Source organism: Ammospiza nelsoni, chromosome 22 (assembly GCF_027579445.1).
Source record: "Ammospiza nelsoni isolate bAmmNel1 chromosome 22, bAmmNel1.pri, whole genome shotgun sequence".
Lineage (NCBI taxonomy): Eukaryota > Metazoa > Chordata > Aves > Passeriformes > Passerellidae > Ammospiza > Ammospiza nelsoni.
In genome coordinates, this window is record NC_080654.1 from 1,061,024 (window position 1) to 1,084,436 (window position 23,413).

General features: G+C 44.8%; 2 protein-coding genes across 10 annotated transcripts in view; both read left to right on the top strand.

The window, feature by feature from the left end:
- Positions 1-12,951, top strand: part of UBE4B (ubiquitination factor E4B) — a 33,043-nt gene extending 20,092 nt beyond the window's left edge. For all 3 annotated transcript variants that reach the window (XM_059487499.1, XM_059487500.1, XM_059487501.1), the window contains 14 exons: positions 69-182; positions 661-859; positions 1,078-1,216; positions 3,259-3,358; positions 4,059-4,186; positions 4,540-4,638; positions 5,012-5,247; positions 5,978-6,104; positions 6,386-6,530; positions 7,659-7,793; positions 8,169-8,360; positions 10,537-10,711; positions 11,142-11,288; positions 11,660-12,951. In XM_059487499.1, the coding sequence (XP_059343482.1) occupies positions 69-182; positions 661-859; positions 1,078-1,216; positions 3,259-3,358; positions 4,059-4,186; positions 4,540-4,638; positions 5,012-5,247; positions 5,978-6,104; positions 6,386-6,530; positions 7,659-7,793; positions 8,169-8,360; positions 10,537-10,711; positions 11,142-11,288; positions 11,660-11,718 (1,995 nt within the window). In that variant the 3' untranslated portion in view covers positions 11,719-12,951. The remainder of the gene's footprint in view (positions 1-68; positions 183-660; positions 860-1,077; positions 1,217-3,258; positions 3,359-4,058; positions 4,187-4,539; positions 4,639-5,011; positions 5,248-5,977; positions 6,105-6,385; positions 6,531-7,658; positions 7,794-8,168; positions 8,361-10,536; positions 10,712-11,141; positions 11,289-11,659) is intronic.
- Positions 12,952-17,199: 4,248 nt separating this feature from the next.
- The window catches only part of KIF1B (kinesin family member 1B), a 78,141-nt gene continuing 71,927 nt past the window's right edge, over positions 17,200-23,413 (top strand). For all 7 annotated transcript variants that reach the window (XM_059487541.1, XM_059487542.1, XM_059487544.1 and 4 more), the window contains exons 1-2: positions 17,200-17,426; positions 22,461-22,642. In XM_059487541.1, coding sequence (XP_059343524.1) covers positions 22,537-22,642 — 106 coding nt within the window. In that variant the 5' untranslated portion in view covers positions 17,200-17,426; positions 22,461-22,536. The remainder of the gene's footprint in view (positions 17,427-22,460; positions 22,643-23,413) is intronic.

The window sequence follows — 23,413 nt, forward strand, 5'->3', positions numbered from 1 at the left end:
TAACATAAAAATCCAGACAAACAGCAGGCAGGACTGTGGTGCTGAGAGGTGTTTGTTTGCAATTGCAGCAAGAGCTGTTCAAGATCCTGCACAGTGTCCTGCTGAACGGGGACACCCGGGAGGCAGCTCTCAGCTACATGGCAGCTGTGGTCAATGCCAACATGAAAAAGGCCCAAATGCAGGTGAATAAAGGGAAATGCTCTTCTTGTGATTCATCCAGCCACAAATAGCACTAGATGGCTTATGCAGTGGTGGTCTGGAATGGAGGACAAAAGAATTTTGAGTGCCTGCTACCACAGGCAAGAAGCCCTGTCTTCTTTGTTGCAATACATTTTCTATTTCTGAAATTCATCTGTTTTACCTATTCTAACAGTTGATTTCCTCTCTTAGAACTGAGATGTCACTTCATTAACAGGGCTTCTGTAGTACATGTTCAAAGCTTTGTACTTGCCCTGCCCCATTTCTGAGGGCATCGTTCCAATTGACTGTGTTTAGCACTCTGCTTTCCCAGCTGGTGAAGTGCTGGGCTTTGTGTGGTGTCTGTAAAAGGAGCAGCACAGATATGGCTCCAGTGAAACCACAGGGGTGGGATTTTGGCATTGTACATCCCCAGGTGCTTCTCAGCTCACGTCCTCAGCCCTTTGCTTTCTCACCCCACAGACAGACGATCGTTTGGTGTCCACAGATGGCTTCATGCTCAACTTCCTCTGGGTACTGCAGCAGCTGAGTACGAAGATAAAGCTGGAAACGGTTGATCCCATGTACATATTCCATCCCAGGTGTCGAATCGAGCTTCCCACAGATGAGACGAGAGTGAAAGCAACAATGGAGGAGGTTGCAGCCTGGATTGCTGAACTTTGTTAGTACTCTTACTGAGATATGTTAAGCATTACTGTGCCTTCTGATATGGGGGTACATGGAAGTACTTGATTCCAGCAAAGAATTCCCTTTTCGTAAATCCCTTTTCTTGATGCTGTCTGCTTTTCCTCGTTTTCAAGAAAGTTGAATTTGAGGTCTCACCGTAGACAAGGCAGTTAATTTTTGAATTTGTTCTCTTGTACTGCTTTTGTTTTCCAGACAGGGACCCGTCTCTGTTTTCTGAGCCGAAGTTCCCAACGGAATGTTTCTTCCTCACCCTGCACGCCCACCACCTGTCCATCCTGCCCAGCTGCCGCCGCTACATCCGCAGGCTGCGCGCCATCAGGGAGCTCAACAGGTGGGCACTGGGCTGGGGGTGCTGCCAGCAGGGCAGGAGTCTGATAAACTGCAGGAAATTACAGTAGCAATTGAGGTGAAGCTGGTGCTGGCTGCAGACCCCCTTGGCTTTCTGGTTCTCTGCTGCTTTTGGCCCTTGGGCATTTTGGGGTATTGAGGGATTGTGATTGGAATCAGGAATTCAGATAACAGTGAGATGGAGGGTGTTGGTTACACAAGGCAGCTCAAGTTGGTGAGAAGACCATGCTATTTGAAAGATAACTCTCTTCAGAACGTTTTAGGATTCATGACACTGCTTACCACTGTTCATTATAACTAATCTGTGGTGTGGTTGGCAGGGTGTGGGCATCAGTGCCTCGGGCTCTCTGGCAGAGCTGGAGGAGTGTGTGTCAGGTTCTGGGGCTGATAACCAGGTCACTGTGCAGGTGACTTGTGATTTCAGAAACCAGACACTGTGAGTTGTGCCTGAGCTGTTTTGAACATCCCAGAAGATATTTAACTTTTCCCCCTCAACTTCTGAGACAGGAGAATTTGTCATACTCTCAGGACAGGGGGAAAGAAGCCTTCAGCAGTGAACTCTTAATATTGTTCTCTACATGTAATTCAGCATATGGTTTGCTGTTTTAAAAATGATAAATACATTATGGTGTTAACATGAAGGTACTCCTGTTTTCCATTTCTCTTGGCATAAACTCAAATACACTTTTACAGTTGCTAAACCTTGAAGAATACTCTGTTAAAATTAGAACAGATTTTGTATCATCAGTATTTTCCATTGTTTATAATTGCACTCACTGCAATTTGGTAAATGTTCCTTGGCAGTAATGCCATGAGTTCATTACAGGATTTTTGGACTGCATTTGAAATGATTTCATTTTTAAAGCATATGCAGGCCAAGAACCTGGGAAGCGGCAGAGAGCAGAGCAGGAAGAGTCAGTATATGTTAAAGGAAAAAGTATTTTCCTATAAACAGCCTGTGGATTACTTGTAAAAAGCCATATGTTGGCTTGAAAAAGGAATTGCTGCTTTTTCCTTATTTAGAATTGTTTCACAGGAGTTGCTGATGCAGCAGTCCCCATCCAACGGTGCAGAGGGAAGAGCTCTTGGCTTTCCTGATAGCAGTAGGAGCTCAGGCTTCAGCCTTTTCCATGAATTGCATAGCTTCTTACAACACTGGAAACATCTTTAGATCTTGTTAGTAAAGAAATTACACATACAAATGGGATATTTGTCTGCTGTAGGCAGACATTTATGTGGAAGAGAATTTGTGTTTAGAGAAGGGATGAAAAGGGACTGTATTCATGCAGTTCAGTGTATGAGTTTTGTTCTAATCAGCTGCACTTCCTGAAAAGGATTAAGATATGTGAATACATAGAATTTTTTTTAATGCAAATGGTGTGTGTAATGTACATTTAAGTCCTCTTTTCTGTGGAGCAGCATAAAAAATGGGTAAGGAAGGGGAGGAATATCAACCCCCTTGGCCTTCTGGTCCTTACACCAACAGGGAGAATATGGACTGTTCACATACTGAACTCCCCTTCAAGCCTGGGTTTTCTTGGGAGTGGAGCATGAGAAGTGTGGAACAAAACTCAAAAGAAATCATTTGCAATAGTAGAAAGGGGGAAGATACACAGGATATGGACCTGCAACTTTCTTGTTTCTAACAAGACTTTGTGCTGGGCACCTCTTTCTTCCTTAGCTGATTTTGTCTTCCAGTTTCCTTTTTGGTACCAGAAGATGAATGAACTCTCTGTCTCATTGATGGAACCATCTTTTCCTTGTGTTAAGATTTAATTTTCATGGGTGTTGGAGCTAGTGTATGTGGTGCCTCTGAGTTCTGGCTGTGCAGATGTTCAGTCTGTATTTACAAAAGCAACTTATTTCTCTTGCTATGATGATAGATAATTTCTTTGAAAATGATCAGCTTTTTTCCCCACTTCTCTGTATTTCATTGGCTTTTAGCAGATAAGTCAGTGAAATGCCTTGTGCTGGCAGCACATTTCCCCTCTCTCATGATAACCAGTTCCTGCATCTGGTTTTCAGGACTGTTGAAGATTTGAAAAACAACGAAAGTCAGTGGAAGGATTCTCCTCTGGCCACCAGGCATCGCGAGATGCTGAAACGGTGCAAGACACAGCTCAAGGTCTGTAAGTGACTCAGCTCTCAGGCAAACCCTTCTGCGGCCCGCGTGTGTTGACTTTGTGTCCCCATGTTTATGTACAGCTTCTCTCTTTTGCTGCTTGAGAATGGTGGGTTTGAACCTCTGACCCCTGGGAGGGCTGCACTGGATGGTGGTCATTACAGAATATAACATCAGTGGTGAATCTGAGATTCAAAGTTACACCAATAAGAACATTCTGTGTATTTTAATTGGAAAGAGACCAAGCAAAGGGACTGGGCTTTGTTCAGGAGTAGCTGTGGGTGCATAGTCCATGCACAAGTAGGAACTCTCAAGTCACTGATCTCACACAGAGTTCCTGCAAAGATGAGTAAGCTGGTTGCTCTGTTTTTTGTAGGCCTGTTCTACTTAGATCTTCCTCAAAGAAATTGGCTCAATTGTTTTGAGCTGTAGCACCAAAATGCTTTAATCACACATTTTCCCACTTGGATACATTTGTTACTTCTTTCATTGTTTTGATAAAGTTTGTGAAAGGCATATCTGTCCCTGCAACTCTAAATTGTATTTTACTTGCTGTGTTGGGGCCCTATTTTCTTGAAATAAGAGTGTATTGTAAGAAGAGACCACTGTTTATTGACCAGAGATATATTGATTATCTTGAAGAGGCTTCCCATTCCTTTATGCTGTCTTGCCCTGGATTAATTTTTGTGTGCATGTTCTGCAGAAACTGGTGAGGTGTAAGGCTTGTGCAGATGCTGGTTTGCTGGATGAAAACTTCCTCAGGAGATGCCTGAATTTCTATGGCATGGTGATTCAGCTGATGCTTCGCATTCTTGACCCTGCCTATCCCAAGTGAGTGTCAGGTTTATCTGTGTAAGTTGGATCAAAGATATGTCAGATCCTGCTGGATTGCTCACTGAATTGAGCAGCTCTAGAATTTTGCTTACAATGTCTGCATTGTTACGGGTTGGTGACATGCATCCTTGCATGGAATATTTCTGTTCTTCAGAGTTTAATGTTCACTTGGGTTTGGGGGCCCCCTCAGGTATGTTTGGTACCCTTAAGTACTGACATGGAGCTCTGAAAAGTCAGGCTCTGATTCTTATGAAGGGCTCCCTTGGAAGGATTCCATAAGTGAGCACGTGACACTTTCTGCTTAACCCTGCTGGTCTACTCTCCTGTTTGTTGTCTCTTCTGTTTTACAGCATAAAATTGCCTTTAACTCCTGAGGTTCCGAAAGTATTTGCATCATTGCCAGAGTTTTACGTAGAAGATGTTGCTGAATTTTTATTTTTTATTGTACAGTAAGTAAAGTTATCTTTGAAGGAAACTTGTACTGCCATTTGTCCCTTTAGCAGGTGGCACATGCATAAATGGAGGGGGCAAAAGTAGTTTTCTAACAATCTGCAGTTAATGTTCTGGTTGTTAATGCAGCCATGAGGTTATGGCATGGCAGCATTGCTGCAGCTGTAATGCATAGATGGCTCCACAGTCCTTCTAAACTAGATTTGTCTTGGAAGAAAGTTGAAAATTTTTTGGAATTTTCTTTATGGTTTTTGGTGAGACCTTTTGATCTTTTGATATGTTAAATCATCACTAGAATAATATTTTTTAAAGCCATATCTTAAAAGTAGAACACGAGGGTTGGGGTTTTTAATTTAGGTTTCCTGTTTCCAGATATGCTCCTCAGGTGCTGTATGAGCCCTGTACTCAGGACATAGTGATGTTCCTCGTTGTGATGCTGTGCAACCAGAACTACATCCGAAATCCTTACTTAGTAGCCAAGCTGGTAGAAGTGATGTTCATGACAAATCCAGCTGTGCAGCCCCGCACACAGAAGTTCTTTGAAATGATTGAGAATCACCCTCTCTCCACTAAATTGTTAGTCCCCTCCTTGATGAAGTTTTACACAGGTAAGTGCTTTGTCTGTAGCTCACTGAGTGCACAATAGTGGTCTAAGCCCAAAGGTTCTGTTAGCTGTTGTAACTGTTTGAAAAAACCCAAACAAACCAAAACAAAAAACTCCCCAAACCCCCAATAGATCTTGAGTCTTGTGAAGATGAGGCTGTATGCTCAGGAACTGGGGGGGGGAAGTAGCACTAGATGGAACCCTGAGAATTCCAGTCCTGTCACAAGCTGTTGTGCACTGACTAGTCCAGCAGTGTGAATTGATGTGACAATTGCTATTCTGGTCTTTAGATTCCAAAATTAAAGCTTTTTCTTTGCTTTGCTTCTGAAGGAATATTGGGATTTTAAAACTCCTCGCTGTAGTTTTGCTAGTCCTGTAGATTTGGATGTTTCAGAAAAGTTTTTGCACCCATAACAAAAACAAGTGTTTTTGTAGAGTACCCAGAGTTTTCTTAGTGAGATTTTAGACTGTGGGATGAAGAGCAGAGTTGAATAGAGCAGAGTGTTTTGGTTTCTGGAGGGTTTTCTTCTGAAATGAGGTTGGGTCTAGATTAGAAAATGGATAGTGCTGCTTCTTGTAATGGGAATTAAGATGGAGACTTCTGAACAGGAATTGAAATTCATCCCTTAATGTTTCCCTGGGTGCTTGAAGCTCATCACATTGGAGGCAGTAGGGAGAGGTGTGTTGCCAGTGAATCCTGGTGGGAAGGTTTTGGGATCTGTTTTCTTTTACAGATGTGGAACACACCGGAGCCACTAGCGAGTTCTATGACAAGTTTACAATCCGCTACCACATCAGCACCATTTTCAAAAGCCTCTGGCAGAACATAGCTCACCATGGTACATTTATGGAAGAGTTCAAGTGAGTAAGAGGTGGTGTGAGGCAGCTTCCTGCCGTGCAGGCTGCTCAGGCAGGGCCTGAGGAGTCACTGCCATTGGGTGATGCTGCTTTCCCTTGTATTTTACATGGCAGCCCCTTCCAGTGCAACTGGAGTGTCTCTAAACTGAGCTCTGGACACCACAGTCAGCTTGGCTTGGGGAATGGGATCCTTGTTGGAATTATACAGTGCAGCAGTGCTGCTGGGCTTGCAGCTGTGCACACCCACCTGCTCTGCTGTGATACCTGTGTTTCCATGTTTTCAGCTCTGGGAAGCAGTTTGTTCGCTACATCAACATGCTGATAAATGACACAACTTTCTTGCTGGATGAGAGTCTGGAGTCCCTCAAACGTATCCATGAAGTGCAAGAGGAGATGAAGAATAAAGAGCAATGGGACCTGCTGCCCAGGGTGAACAGAGCTGTTTTTCAAAGTGCCCTTTACTTATTTTTAGTTCTTCAATACAAGACCATTAAAAAAGCTTTTTTATAAGAGGCAGCACCAAAGAGCTGCTTGTGAGGAGCAGTTCTCAATGCTTTTTCTTGCTGCCAGTATGGCCATGGTCACTCTGAATGACATTCTGCAAAAAACCATCATTCTGCCTAGTTATGTTGTGGCTGGCAAAGAGAGTGGTGTGAAGTAGAAATAGTATGAAGTTTCAAATTACTGTGCACTTAATTCTAAGTGGAGAAACTGAGACTTTAACCTTCCTGAAGGAGGTTTGGGAAGATGCTCGCCAGTTGAATTGACTTCAAGGAATAGAAGCTTTTACTCTGTTAATGCATTGGTCCTTGGTAGATTTGATGCAGACAGTTATAGTCCTGTACCTCAGAGCTTGGCCTGATTAAACAGTAATTGTGTGTGTTGACCCACCAATGTCAGGTATTTCTATTTTAAGGTTATTGATTTAAAAAAAGAAAAAGTACAAAAGGAAAAGCTATAAAAATCTTGTTTGTTAAACATATTCTGGAAGCCTTTCTTCCTGTCTGTGCCTACCAGCAAGGTAAAGCCATTACTGTAGGTACAAAATGAGCTGGTACATCATCTGCAGATTGTTCCACTGGGGAGTGTTTATTATTTATAATGGTGCATAAATTAGAGGGAATTAGAGAGAGCTTCATTTGACTCCCAGATCCCAAGCTGGTTTTGAAGTATTGGCATTTGGATGGAAGGGAAGCATAACCCAGTTCTGCAGCTGTGAGGAGCAGTTAGAGGATGTAAACAAACTCAGTAACCAGAGGGGCTTGTTATGCTGTTTGCATTCATTCTTTAGTGCTGCAGAATTCTGGAAAATTGATGGAGACATTAGTACTAGGTAATAAAAGTGAGCAGCTGTACCTTAGACTAAAGGATGGCCCACATCTGTATTGGAATTAGTGTGTTCCTTTTGTGTGGATGCCCTGGCACTGTGCTGTAAGGTTTTGCTGGGTGCAGATTTAGTGTGTTCCTTTTGTGTGGATGTCCTTGGCTCTGTGCTGTAAGGTTTTGCTGGGTGCAGGAGGTTCCATGGCCGTGTAGCACGCTGTGTTTGTTTTGCAGGATCAGCAGCAGGCCCGGCAGTCGCAGCTGGCCCAGGATGAGCGCGTGTCCCGTTCATATCTCGCCCTGGCAACTGAAACTGTTGATATGTTCCATATCCTTACCAAGCAGGTCCAAAAGCCTTTTCTCAGACCTGTAAGTCCTGCTCAGATTTTAGCTGGTTCCCTGCTTCTCTAACAGCTCTGGATAATAACCTGGGAATGTTTGGTAGCACTTAGTCTCCATTCTCCTCCCCTTTCTTCAGCTCATTAAAATCTAATTGCTGTTGATGTTATTTGATGTTGAGAGCATTACCTGAGTCACTGAGATGGTGTGATCCTTCCAGACAGAAACTGTTTGCATGACATTTTTTAATGGCAAACATGCATAAAGAACAGGCACTTCCTGCAAGCCTACCAAATGAAAATTTTATTAGTTAATAATTCCTGATCTTGCTGTGTGCAACTCTAGAGATAACCTTCTTTATCACTGCCCTCACACTGTGATCTGTGCTTTACTTCACTTTCACAGGAACTTGGACCACGACTGGCTGCTATGTTGAACTTTAACTTACAGCAACTTTGTGGCCCCAAGTGCCGTGACCTGAAAGTTGAAAACCCAGAGAAATACGGGTTTGAACCAAAGAAGCTGTTGGACCAGCTGACTGACATTTATCTGCAGCTGGATTGTGCTCGCTTTGCTAAGGCAATTGCTGATGATCAGGTGAGCTCCACGAGGATGGAGGAGAAGGGCAAAAGCTCTGTGGACAAACAGGACTTTGCAGAACATTCTAGAAGCGTTTCATCTTGCTTGTGTGCTGCCAGATAGTTTGTCTTACATCCCTGCAGTTTGTTTTCTTTCAGCAGATCATCTCTGTTCATATTCTGTCTGCTCTTTGTAGATGGGTGTTCCCAGTGCTTTGCAAACCTGTAAACATGCACAAATATCCATGGCACTTCACATGCATAGGAAATTTCCTGAGTGTGATGTGCTTTTTGCCTGTAGCCTCGTTGTAAATTAGCAGAAATATTTTGTCCCTTTGCAAGTGGGAGAACTGAGGGAGAGTTTTGACTTCCTCCCCTTTCCTCATCAAAAGGCAGAGCTGAGACCAGGTGCCTCCCTCAACAAATGAAAGTTCATTCACTAGTTAACAGTTTCCAAATTGTATTCCCTCTGAAATCACTTTATTAAATGGCTCTGTAATAAACTGACAAAGCACAGCATGTATGAGACAATTAACAGCACCTTTGAACTCATGGTAATACTGGGAGCAAGATAAGCTATTGCAGCTCTGTGTCCTTGTAAAGTTGTCAAACTACTGAGTCACTTCTGCCCATGCCCATGTCTTATAATACAAACTTTTCAAAGTACAGAGGGCAAGAAATGTTCTTGAGACAGCAGCTACTCGAGATTCTAGAGGAAGCTGGCTTACAGCATGTGAAGCTGTTTGCGTGTCTGTGAAGCAGCAGTATTGGGGTAGCTCAAGATTTGTTTTTCTGTAGTTATTGAAGTTCTGATCATTCCAGAAAATACCAGTAACACATCTGAAACAGACTTTGTGTTTGCATGTGTATAATGAATATTTTTATGCTGTTCAGTGTATATGAGACTGTTTTCCATCATGCATCTATGCCAGCCACAGCAAATGCACAGACTGATGTAGGGATTCAAAAGAAAGAAGCCTGCGGGTGTGAGAACTGGAAAAAAGCTTAATTAACAAAGTGGCCCTTCATCAAAAAGGAGTGGGGGGAGTGACCAGTCTCTTGGAAACTGTCAGTGACAGGAAAGAAACACCAAGGAAATGTGCGGTTGGTTAATGGCTACTGGTATTGGGAGAGAAAACAAAACAAACAAAAAGTTGCTTGATCATGGTGGGATCTCTCTAAAGCATTTTGAGAGATGTCCCATTTGCAAATCCCAGCACGCAGGAGAGGGAATCTGCAAACATTTATGGAGCCTGGGCACGTTGCCATCACTCTGTTCCCTCTGAGCACGAGGAAGGCGTTTGGGTGGGCACCGTGTGTCCTGCCTGCTGAGTGGCACTGCTTGCTGCAGGCTGCTGCAGATGAAAGCAGCGGGGCTGTGTTAAATGCTTTAAAAATCCCAAGGGAAATAGAAATCTGTGAGACTCACTGTGTTTTGTTTTGTCATATAATTCAACCTTGCACTGGAAAGTGCATAACACTTTGTATTAAAAGGATTATGTCAAAACATGACATTGTAAACTTGAAAGAAAATGGTGTCTCTGTAGAACACAGGCAGCTACAAAAGTCCTTCTCTAACTTTCTTTTTCACGTGAAAGTAATGCTTGCTTCAGTTGCATTTGGTCTCTCTGGATAGTCCTGCTGCACTGGGTGGCAGATTTCCAGCATTCACTCTCTCTGAGCTGTCTTACTATTTTTGCAACATCGTGGGGTCGGTTTTTTGTTAGTTCTTGTTTGGATTAGGAGAAAGAATCACTCCTTTCCCAGTACTGCCTTGCATTTTATCACAGAAGGTAAGAAGTTCATTTTATGCTGTATTTTCAGCCAAGACTTGTGAGAACAAGAATACAGACAGGAGAATGGCAAGACAGATGTTTTGTCTCAAAACAGTTCTAATAGTTATAGTCAGCCTCTCTGAGCATCTTCCTCATTTTCTTTAGGTGATGTTGCCCTTTTTTTTTTGGTCCTTAATAGTTCTACTGTGGTGATGACTGGTAAAAAAAATTGTAAGTCTACCCCAATGTTGACATTTTGGTGCTAGATGAATGCTACATACAGTTGCTTTGATGTAAGGTTGAGGTTTCATTGATCCTTTCTTCTGCCATTTAAAAAATGCATTAAATGTCTTTACTATTTTTATGGCATGTAAGGACTCTACGACTCAGCAAAGTTGTCTTTTTATGCTTTGCCTGTAGAGGTCCTACAGTAAAGAGCTCTTTGAGGAGGTTATCTCCAAGATGAGGAAGGCTGGCATCAAGTCTACCATAGCAATAGAGAAATTCAAACTGCTGGCAGAGAAAGTGGAGGAAATTGTTGCCAAGAACGCCCGTGCAGAGATTGATTACAGCGATGCTCCGGATGAATTCAGAGGCAAGTGGAGTCCTCTAAACTCTGCCTGTCTTGGATAGAGGGATTTTGTTTGTTGCATTGATTCCATATGTTAATAGAAACTATATATTGTTCATGAAGCCTTGCATCTGTCTGTATTTCAATGATGTAGGTAAGTAAATACAGAGCTAAGAGTTTTTTAGATTTCCCTGGGATTGTACTGTCCAGTCCTTGCCATGCTTTGCTAACATGTACTTGAAAAGAGCACCCCCCCAGCTGAAAATAGGGTGACAGTAGGGAAAGCTTAGGTCAGAAAGGGGAAAGTGCTGTGAAGATTTATGTCCATTTAACCATTTTCTATAACTTAGCAGTGTCCTGGGGACCCCGAGCACTGGTTTTGCACTGTGGTTGATGGGCAGATAACGTTTGTAGCTGTTTGCTCACTTTGATGAGGAGACCCTTGTGCCCTCAGATCCCCTGATGGACACTCTGATGACCGACCCCGTGAGGCTGCCCTCGGGAACCATCATGGACAGGTCAATCATCCTGAGGCACCTGCTCAACTCCTCCACCGACCCCTTCAACCGTCAGACGCTGACGGAGAACATGCTGGAACCAGGTACAGGGGACAGCTGGCCCTGCGTGGGGCTGGGGCAGCCACCTGGAACCAGGTACAGGGGACAGCTGGCCCTGCGTGGGGCTGGGGCAGCCACCCGTGGGCAGCTCTGCACTTGATAGCACACTGCTGAGGCTTCAGCAGGGGTAACGGTTCTTTCATGTCAGCTTGCACAGAAAAGTTCATTCCCTCTGCCTTCCCTTTTTCTGAGGGGAAATAACCCTCACACCCTTGCTTTCTTAACTGCTGGGCTGAAAAACATTATGGTGTAGAAATGGGAAATGGCTATTGGTCATGAGGGACTTTCTTACAATACTATTACCAAGTAATTTAATCATTCTTTTTCCTCTTTTCTTTTTTTTTTACCTTACTAGTGCCAGAACTTAAAGAGCAAATCCAAGCCTGGATGAGAGACAAGCAGAATGACCATTGAAATTCCCTTGCAGTGCACGCCACCACCAGTGGGCAGAGCAGGGTGTGGGCTGTTCTGGCAGGAGTGCAGCAGACACACCTGGAGCTGTTGATGGATTGGCACGCCCACAGCACTGATCCATAGTGACCACAGGAGCATGTGGATGAGGAGAAAAGCAGCTTCATTCTTGTACATATATTTAAATGATAACGATGGTCAATAACATGGAGGACAAGCTAGGAAGTTACTTATGTTACAAAACTGTCCTCCAATATGTCACATTTTGGAGTTTTTACAGCTGAATTATTTTAGCAAAGACGAATGGATCAGGGCAGCATCCCTTCAACCTTGTTTTTTACCGCCAGATATCCATTAATTTGATTGTGGTTAGAACCTTGGACATTTTGCTGCTAAAGTAACTTTTTTCTCTTTCTCTTCCTTTCTTTCTGTTCCACCCATCAACCTGCACTGCTGTCTTTTTCTTCTGTAATGCAAAAAAATACAAACCCTGTGAAAATCAAAATCATTCCCCTGCCCTTAAAAGAACATATTTTGTGCGATAACTGTGCCTGCAACAAAGTGTTCATCTTGGGATCGTATTTTTATATTACACATATTTCCCTATTTGGTTTTTAATTGGTGTTAGACACAAGGATAATTTCAAAAAAGCGAAGACTTCACACGTGGATTTTAATTTCCTTTCCTTGAGATGTCCCTTTCCTTTATGTTGATCAAGATGCTCTGGTACTTGTGAAAAGCCTTGAGATAGAAATATGTTAAAACAGCTGCCATGAATGAGATGCTTGGGATTACCAGGATTTCAGTGACTTTAAAAAACATAAAATACATTCTTTCAATGCTGCAGATCAATGCTAACTGACAGTTCTGAGCCATTGGAGCTTGTCCGCAGAGAGCAGATACTTTTATCCTTGGAGGCTGCAGTTTGGGGCAGGGGTCATTTTTTATGTTGCTTACCAATTTGTATCCATGGCTTGGCCTTACCAAAGCAGAAAGGGTGCAGGAAATGTAGAATTACGTTTTTAAAAAAAAAAAAAATTCACAAACATTTTTATATTACTGCCCCCTGCATATGATACTTGAATTTCCTTTTTAAAAAGGATTTGAAACCACAGTGTTTTAAAATTAAGTTGGAAAAAAAAAGGTTGTTTTTCTTTTTTTTCTGTTTTTCGCCATGTCTTCTGTTCAATTCCTGACTCTCTTGAACTACAATAAATGATACACACTCGCACAGAATGTTTCCTTGGTCCTTCTTGTGTCAGTGAAAATATAAAAATTACAAATGATTGGGTGTCTTTGTTCAGGTTTGCTGACAGTCATTTAGGATCTGTAGATAACTTAGTCAATTATGTGGAAAATTTCTGTGCACACAGATATCAGTAATCCTTTAAACTCAAGAATGTTCCCAGGCAGGTGCCACTGAGCACCTATTCATAGCTCTGTGACAGCTGGTGACAGCTCCAAGGGGAATTTTGGTGAGATTGTACAGAATCCAGCATTGACCTTTCAGGTGTGCAAATAACTCTAAATTACAAAATGGGAAGGTACAGTTGTGGCTGTATTTTTTGTTTGTGGGTTTTTAGCGGTGCTTCCTCTTAGAGCATGAGCTTCTATTTCTTCTCTGCAAGGATGGGAGAAGATTGCAAAGTTCTGTCTGCATTGACTGCTGCAACAGAGAAGCTTTTTGTTGGTTTTATAGTTATAACCTTCACTGCTTCCCCAAATTCAAATCCCCCTCTTCTTTCCTCTTCAGTAAGTCCCAGATCAAAGCCTGCTCTGCTTTCACCTGCAGGCCCCCAGCCAGGCAGTCAGACCCAGCACAGATTCTGGTGTGTTACAGGTTGTGCTGAGTTGTGTGTTTGCCTCTTTAGTGAAGAGAAATTTCTTTCTATATACAGAAAACTCTTACATGTTCAGCTGTCCCCTCATTATTGAAGATTTTTGCATGAATCTCTAGGACCATCCCAGAGTTTATACTTTTTTTTGATGAAGGACAACTGTTCAGTAGTGAATATGTGTTTTTACTGGAGGATGATTAAACTATGGCTTCACATCATGGGTTCTTTTCTGCAACCTATTGATAGGTGATAAAATGAAGATTTTATAGTTTTGCCAGGAGGAAATAGAAATATTTACGTTTGGTGTGGGATGTTTTAATCAACACAATGCCCTTCAGAATCTGAATTTATATTTATTCTGCCATTGTGTCAGACTGACCTGAGGAATATAAATAGCAAAGTGCATTACTGAAATGTTTTGTCTAATTATGGCATACATCTATCATTTGAAAACATGTCAATGCAGATATTGCACAAGACACAAAGGCTTGACATAAGTGGCCAAAACAATTTTATCTGGGCAACAAGTATGTGTTTCAAAGGTGTGAGCTCAGACAAGTGTTCTCCCAAATTCTGCATTTGTGAGCAGAATAATGAAATGTATTTTAATACAAGCTGTTGCAGTGCCATTCTATTGTGTCTGGCCACAAAAGTGAATCAAACCCCTGTCTTTCAGTGGGTAGAGGACATTGGAGTGACTGAAAAGCAAAGCTGAAGCTGGATTAAAAATCAGTTTCCCACAAAAGCATATGGGTTGTGTGACAATTCTCAGTTAATTAAATGCTACCTGCAGGTTTTGGTGATTTCTCTTCCCCTCACTAATGTCATTTACCTTTTTCAATCCAATTGTAACCTCACTGCAATAGAGTTTATAAACTGTCAGTGGAGGGATTTACATTTGACACGTCCATGGAATGGTTTACCCCAGCAATGGCTAACTCATGCTGCTGTTACAAGGTGAGCTTTCCTTGGAATTTATTGAGAATCACTGCTCCCTCCTTGTCCTCCAGCTCTGCACCAGAGACTGGAGAAGTTGCTGGGGCAAGCGCTGATGCTGTAGCAACGCAATTCAGGACAATTGATTCTATTGTATCACAATTTATACTTATGTAATGGCCCAATTTACATCTCTGTCAGCTCTGCCCTGCTGGCAGCGAGGGCAGCTGAGCTGTGAATAGCAGGATGGCAGTGAGGAGCACTGCAGCAGCAGTGTCACCGTGTGCCCCTGTGCCCTGCCTTGGGACCAGGATGGCAGTGATGAGTGCAGCAGCAGTGTCACCGTGTGCCCCTGTGCCCTGCCTTGGGACCAGGATGGCAGTGATGAGTGCAGCAGCAGTGTCACCGTGTGCCCTGTGCCCTGCCTTGGGACCAGGATGGCAGTGAGGAGCACTGCAGCAGCAGTGTCACCGTGTGCCCCTGTGCCCTGCCTTGAGACCAGGATGGCAGTGAGGAGCACTGCAGCAGTGTCACCGTGTGCCCTGTGCCCTGCCTTGGGACCAGGATGGCAGTGATGAGTGCAGCAGCAGTGTCACCGTGTGCCCCTGTGCCCGGCCTTGGGACCAGGATGGCAGTGATGAGTGCAGCAGCAGTGTCACCGTGTGCCCCTGTGCCCGGCCTTGGGACCAGGATGGCAGTGATGAGTGCAGCAGCAGTGTCACCGTGTGCCCCTGTGCCCGGCCTTGGGACCAGGATGGCAGTGATGAGTGCAGCAGCAGTGTCACCGTGTGCCCCTGTGCCCTGCCTTGAGGCCAGGATGGCAGTGATGAGTGCAGCAGCAGTGTCACCGTGTGCCCCTGTGCCCTGCCTTGGGACCAGGATGGCAGTGATGAGTGCAGCAGCAGCAGTGTCACCGTGTGCCCCTGTGCCCTGCCTCGGGACCAGGATGGCAGTGATGAGTGCTGCTGCAGCAGTGTCACCGTGTGCCCCTGTGCCCGGCCTCAGTCCCTGGAGTCATTTCCTCTGCACCAATAAATGCAAGCAATGGCTGCATTCATGCCCCGTTTTCCATCTTGGCATGCTCTGGCCGTTTGTAGCCCATTGTTTCAGGGCTCTGTGACCAAGGGAAGCGTTCAGGCTCTGGGTGAGCACTCCCCAAACTTGGGCATCGGGCTGGGGCAGGAGCTGCTGTTCCCAGGGACACTGCACAAACTGTGCTCGAGTCAAATTAATCACAGTGCCTATTCCCGTGGGGGTTACAGCACGCACACGGTGTCTGGGCAGTTTGCAGGAGATTTTGAAACTGGTTTGAGGGGTTTTTTTTTGAAGTGTTCTTGCCCTTTTCAGAGAATGGCTGACCTAATTCTCCATAGATCTAGGTAGGAGTTAGCACAGTTAGCACAGCCTAAAACCACCATTAAATTATCTGTCCCATCAATAGGAAGTACTCGGAGTTCAAATAATGGTATTTTCTAGGACACAGGAAAGCCACCTACTTTTGATTTGTTGTTTCTGTGGCAGTATTTCCCTAAGCCTCCTGTTCAGCCATGTATTGTTGGGCTTCTGCATCTGTTGCCATAACTGCAGATGTGACTGGCGAGGGGATACAGTCACTTTTCACTAAAGTAAAAAATAACTTTTGCCAAAGATCTGATCCTTAAGGGGAACAGAAGGGACAGAGCTGAGGTTAACATAGCTAATAGCCAGGAGGCTGTGAACAGAAATAAACCTTGTTCTGAAACTAGAATTCTCAGGTCCTGAATGTTCTTCTGAACATCTTAAATCCAATTTGTATATGATGGTGTATGAAACATATGTAATTAAGGCATTTTATGTAAAGTGATTTCCTTTAAGGTGCTTATAAGCTTAAACATGAGCCAGTTTCTAACAGCAGGAATTCCCAAATTACTAATGATAAGGAGGAACTTAAGGCTGAACTATTGCCACAAAAATAACATTTTCCTATGAGAATATGCATGAAATTATTAAATGCATGAGAGTTAATACAGCATCATTGACTAAATTTAATCATTTGCCTAAAAATACATTATGAGGTCTAAAAATATGACTCGGGCTGCTCAAGAAACGTTTTGAAGGGAGGGAGGGAGGATTACTAATCCCTCCCCTCTGAGCATCGCCCTTAGGCCCAGTTTAGGATGCAAATCCCACTGAATCACAGCGAGTCGGGAGCTGGGGAATTCGCTACCTCAGACCGCGTTCCCACAGCGAGATTTTATCCCGTTTTCCCGCACACCCGCGGTGTCCCAGCCGGTTTTATCCCGTTTTTATCTCGCTTGCCCACACGGCGCGCAGACCCCGCGCTCCGGGCACACCGCCCCTCACGGCCCGCGGCGCGCACGGACACAGCGCGGCGGGCGGTGCTGCGGCCCCGCTCCCGATAGGCTCCGAGGGCGCAGACGTGATTGGCATCGCGGGTTCTGATTGGCTGGAGCGGGCGAGGGGCCGCCTCCCCGCGCCCCCGCTGCGCGGCGGAGGGCTCGGTCCGGAGGGCGGTGCCGCTGCGGCCGGGCACCGACAGGAGGCGCTGGCGGCTGTGATTGACAGGGCGGGGGCGGGCACTCGCGGGCTCTGCGGAGCGCCATTGGCGGGCCGTGCCGAGGGGGCGGGGCGGCGCGCGGTGATTGGCGGAGCGGGGCGCTCCCCCCGAGCTCCGGGCGCTCCCCCCGCGCTCCGGCAGTGCGGGAGCGGCGCTGGGGCGAGCGCGGCGCCCGTTCCTCCCGGCCGGCCTCGCTCTCCTCCCTCCCCTTCTCCCCTCCCTCCGTTCCCTCCCTCGCCCTTCCCGCTCCGTTCCCGGCAGCGGGGAGGTCTCCAGGCCTCGGTGGAGGCGGCGATGGGGATGGCCGGGTTTTTGTCGCTACGCTGCCTCGCCGGCTGCTGACGCCGCACCGCCCGCGTCCCGCGGACACCCCGCGCCAGGTGAGGGGGCCGCGCTGAGGGGGCGCTGAGGGGGCCGCGCTGAGGCGGCCGCGCCGGCGGGGCCGGAGCGGGGCGGGGGTGGGGGGCTGATGCCGTAATGCGGAGGGGGAGGCGGCGATGCTGCCGTGCGCATCTGAGGGGCCCCGCGAAGGGCTGAGGCCGGGAGCGGGGGGGGATGGACGGACGGACGGACGGATGGATGGGTGGATGGATGGATGGATGCATAGCACTGGATACCTTGGAGCTGTCAGGGCAGCGGCGCAAGGGCGTGGGGCCCCGCTCGGCTTTGCCATCTGCCCGATGCCATCTCCTCGTCCCCCGGGACGCTTCCCTCCCTCCCTTCCCTTTCTTCCTTCCCTTCCTATCTCTCCTTCCTTTTTCCTCGGGCGGCCGCTCCCCCGCTTTCCCATGGGCTGGATGCCGCCCGCCGTGCCGCGTTCCGCCGCCCCGCTCCCCTCTGCGGCTCGGATGGGGCGGAGGCGGCAGCGCCGGCCCGGGAGGCGGTGCGGGGTGCGGCAGCGGCTCCCGGCCCGGCCCGGCCCGGCTCGGCTCGGCGCGGCCCGGGCAGCCGTGTTGGCACGGTGAGCCGGCAGTGCCCGTGCCCGGGCGGGGGGCGGCGGAGCGGGCCCGGCGCTGGGGCCGCCGCCGCAATGGGGGCAGCGCCCGCGCTGGAGAACCCGCCAGCAGCAGATGATGAATTTATGTCTGCCTTCCGGAATGTAAATACGTTCATACCAAATTCTAAATTCTAAACGGTATTTCTGTTCGCTTCCAGCTCCTTCTGAGCTCAGTTCTTTTTGCTGTTGCACAATCCAGTGTTGGTAAATAGCCATGTGCGCATGTGATCGGGTTTCAGTGCCTCGCCAAGTTCTGCAGCACTGTTCGATCTGGCATCTCCACCTGGTCCAGATATAGCAGAGCGTGTGTGTGAGTTCAGCTGAGGGATCACACTGTCAGCACTGCCCGAGCTTCATGCGGCACCTAAAATTGGCTCTGCTGGGGCCCCTTGTTCAGATCCGCCTGCTGCCCCAAGCAGCTGTTTTGCCAACTTTCCGTGTGCTAATCTCTGTCCTTGTTTTATTTCTTCAGAGCTCTTGCACTGATTAAGTTACAAGCCATTTTTTTGTTTCAAAGTTAGCACATTCTGTGATATGCAGCTATGACACAGTTATCTGGTGTATGACTGGTTCTCTTAAATAAAGAGTGATTCTTCTTTGTTTGTGATATGTGGTAGGTTTGGGTGGATTTTTTGTTGAATGCAGAGATATAGATTTTGGACATTGTTTTGTAACCACTTCGAGTTTGCTGCAGACTTCTCTGCATGTATAAATAATAATTTGAATCTAAATCCCTGCTCTGCTTTATTTAAGTAACTTTACTTAAATAAACAGCAATGTGTTTTTGTTTTGACATTGCATAAAAACTGGTTTGCCAAAACTTTCAGATACATCCAAGTATTCAAGTCTTAATGTTTATTCAGATATTTTTGGGAAAGCCCAGATCTAGTTGAGCCTGTGAAGGGTGATTCATCAACACAATTGGGTTTGTCAGCTTGAATACCAGTAAACAGACAAGATATTTACATGATTTCTTTTAATGACACCTTTTAATATTAAAATCTCACTGTAGGACTTACAGAGTGAGTGTCTTTAGTTTCAAATAGGTGTAAAACTAGGATGTAGGATTTGCTTTTTGCTGATGAAGATCACTAAACTCAAATGTCATGTACCCCCTGTTTTGGAGCCAGTGGTAGATCACCTCAGAGACACACACGCAGTTCCCTCCTTGGTTCATGACTGGGTTTGTGCAGGCTGAACATTAAAAGAGACACAGCTAGTAGATTCCTTCCAAAACATCAGGGAGATGATTCATTCTAGCATGGATGGCAGCCTCCAAGCCTATAATGAACATTAAAAAAAAGTAATCTTTTAAGAATATTGTTCTTCTAAATCTGTACCACAAACTGGATTGCATATTTTGGTTTTCCCTTTTCAAGTTATGTTTCCACTCTGTAGTCAGCATTTTGTAGTAGTAGGAAGTGGTACTACTGGTAAATGTGAGCCCTGAAAAACCAGTTGCAGTCTATTATCTGTGATGCTGTGTAACTTGGGGCTCATTTTGCCTCATTTTACCATTCTGTGTGATGAGGGAAATGCTACTTTTATAAATTGCTATGACCAGTTAAGATAACTGGTAAGTGGAAAAGCCCCTCAAACCCCCAACAGCTTAAATGTATGGAAAGCTTGGCAAATTATATTGGTTTTGGTCAATTTTCTTACTAATGAAAATTAAATCTTGCACAGTGAATTGATATTCAAAACATCTGAAATCCATGTGCAAATATGAGTAGGTGTTTTGCTTACTTCAGCTATGAAAAATAGCAGAGTTGAGAACAAAAGAGATTTAAAATTATACCACATTTAATTTTCCGTCAGCACAGAAGTTAGGGTTGGGAAAAATTGGTAACTGCAGAAGTCCAGCAGGTAAATTTTCATGTTGCAGGTGATTTTGTGATCTGCTCTTTGAGAATCTCTTCACAGTTGTGTTTCAAACAAGTCTGTCATTTAGCTAGTGCATATGGAGTCTCTGGAAATGTGATTGTCACGCTTTCTTGTTGTGCATATGATGTTAAGAGGTACATATATATATATATATATATATATATATATATATATATATAAATAAAAGTAGATGATTCTTTCATCCCACCCTCTGTTTGTCAGCTTCCCAGATATATCTGCAGAAATTAATGCAGTGTTCTGAGAGGTGTTTTTATGAAAACATCAGAAAACAATTCTTTGTGGTACTCCACAGTAAGAAGGGAAGATAAGCCCCCTACATTTCATAAACAGTATTATAAGAACACACTGGACAGAGTAAATTGTGTCACTGTGAACTTGACAAAAAGCGGACATTTTGCACCTGACAGATGGTTAAATAGTGTTTCATAAACAGGCCGCTGCGTGGCCGGGCACAGTGGCATTGCTGTTTCCAGCAGCAGTGTCAGGGTCAGTTGAATAATAGCTGTGGGCTGTGCTGGGATTAGCCTTGTCCCTTGGCTGTGCTGGGAGGGCTCCGGAATGGAGCAAGGGGCCGGTTAGGGAGGCAGAGCCAGAGCCACGGCTGATTCTGGGGCAGGAGTTGGTAACAAAGCTCTGTGTTCGATACTGTGTTCCACACAAAAGTAGGCGCCTCTGTGCAGGAGGGAGAGGAGCAGTCTGTAGAACGCCCCAGAACATCGTGTGAATTCATTCCCAGTACTTTTCTGCTCTATTCTATGTTCAGGATTTTAGTGAAGCTTTTTAAAATTCCATACTGACCCCGAGCTGGTGGTGTGGCTGTGTCATTAATCATTGTTCAACCAGTTTGCCGTACCAATGACATTGAGATTCAGTTGGCTTGCTCCTAAAGACATTCTTCTAGTCTGATGAGATACCTCAGGTACCTTTGAAAATAAGGAATACTTTAAATTGCTTCTACTTGGGGGAGTAATTTAATTTCTGCCTTCACCATGTGATGGCATTAATGAAGTTTTGCACTTTTATTAAAGACTTCTTGTACTGTGGGAAAATGTGTCATAACTTGAATTAAGCATGTATAAGTACTTTTACCAGGTGTGGAACTTACTTTAGAGCTGAAATGCTTCTGCTTTAGACCTGCTAGTAATTTTTGTACTTCTGTGATCACAACCCTGAAATGAGCACTTCACCAGATCCGTGCTGTGTTGGTAACCAGAGAGGATGTCAGGAATCCTGGGTGCATGGCTGAGCAGAGTTGAGTTCTGCCCAGGGTGAGTCAGGTTCCAGATAGAAATGCCTGCATTGAGTCACACCAAGGATCAGTCCAGCTCTGCATCCTCCCTTCAGCAGTGGCCATAGCAGATATTTAGGATATAAGGATAAATCACACATAAATAATGTTTTATCACTATAGTCATCCATGTTCTGTATGTCTGCCATGGAACCTTTCCTAGCCAAGGGTAGGGGCTTTTTAGTAGGATTTAATCTTTGAATCTCGTTGCTTTTTGAGGCTGTTAGACTCAGTACTGACTGTGTTCTGTGGCAGGAAGCTGGACTGCTCAGTAGTGGGCTGACTGAAAACCTTTCTCTAATGGAAAAGGCTGGTTGACACCAATACAAACAAACCAATCTTTTGTAAACCTGCATTCCAGCACTGTCTCAGACGTGCCTTGAAGTTTGGATAGTGGGTGTCAGGGATAGTTCCCTCCAACAAAAGTGCTCCATCATTTAGGTGTGGTAGGATTTGAACAAGTATTTTGATAGTGGAGATGAATTTAATGGTGGACATTTGCCTGAACATAGATAGTAATATTTACCCTGAAGGTAACAATTCTTGATTCCTCCTCTTCCTTACAGTGTGTCCTTTAATCAGCAGATACACAAGTAGTTGATGAGTTGTTATTTCCTTCCAGAAGAGGATTTTCCCAGGACTGCAAGGGCTTCTTTAAGGGTACACCCTTTTCTCTGGAGTCATATCTATTCAAAGTCAGTGTGCTGTGGCCCATGACACTTGAGTTAGTTTTAATATTATTGCTAAAACATTGTGGCAGCAAGGATTGGCAGTGTGAGAGCCTGGGTATGGGGTACATGGTCATTGCCTCATGATGAAATTTAAGTAGCTGTGTCTTTACTGCTAAAATTATCTTTGTTAGGTTAAGCCTAACACATGTTATAACCAGATATTTATTTTGGTATTGGCATCCTTACTTTCTGGAAGAAAACCAAGTATTGGTTTTCTTCCAGAAAAGAAATGTATGAAATTGTATGAAAACCAAATATTTGTACACTTCAAAAGAACTGCTTCAGGTGACAGAAACTTTTGACTAGGGAGACAGTGAACAGGTGCTGATAGATGTATTTCCAGTTCTGGCTTTGAAGTGACACCTTTTGGGGGTAAGGGAGGGTGATCTGCAAAGCAGAAATTGCATTTATGAAGTAACTTTGAACCTTGCTAATTTTATCAACATCGTGAACACAATAGCTGTAAATAACTAAATGATATTTTTCTCCTTAGAAAACAGCAACAGGAAGGATAACTTGAAAGGCTCTTGATCACTTTCAATTCCTTGAGTGTGCTGCCAGCAGCCAGGATGTCGGGGGCTTCAGTGAAGGTGGCTGTTCGTGTCCGGCCCTTCAACTCCCGCGAAACCAGCAAGGAGTCCAAATGTATCATCCAGATGCAAGGCAATTCCACCAGTAAGTTTAATTTAATCTTGTAAGGGAGTCTTTCTCGGTTCCCAAACTAAAATATTTGACTTAAATATTTTCTTCTGTCAGACTGAGAACTGTATCTTTGTATCATCTAGAATTAATCTTTTAGTTATTCTGCTTTTCGAAGGCTGTCATTGCAAACTAGATTATCTCTGAATGTGACTAGAAAGTCTAAATCACAAATATCTTGATTTTTATGGAGTTGTTCATGGTGTTTGCTTCTGCTGATTTGAAAATTCTACAGAAGGATTGGAATACAAAAGTGAAAACCTTTCTGTGACTTCAGTGTTTGGGAACATCATGTGGGTAGACAGATAGAGGGATACATTGCACACCACCACATGATAACTGTGAGAGTATAGGTTCTGCTTGCATCTGGTGCTTTAGTTTTTGGTGTGCTTATTCTGCACTGTGTGCTTTTGGTTAAGAACATCATTTGGGTGAGAAAGCTGAGATGAAAAGGGTATCAAGTTTTATGTTTCCAGAGCAGATGTCTAAACGACAGCAAAATAACAGACTACGTAGAATCATCTTCTTTTCTAACCAATTAGAAGTGTTAAGCTTCCTATATAATTGTTGTGAGTGTAATTTGGAGAACACTGTTCTGTGGGAAACTGTGTGTGGGCACACCTTTTTTGGTTGTTGGGTTGGTTGTTTTTCATACTTGAGGTCAAGGCAGTATTGACAGCACTTGAGGGAGTGTCGCTCCTCATCTGCAGGCCAACAGCTCTGCCCGTAAACTGCTCTTCATGGGGC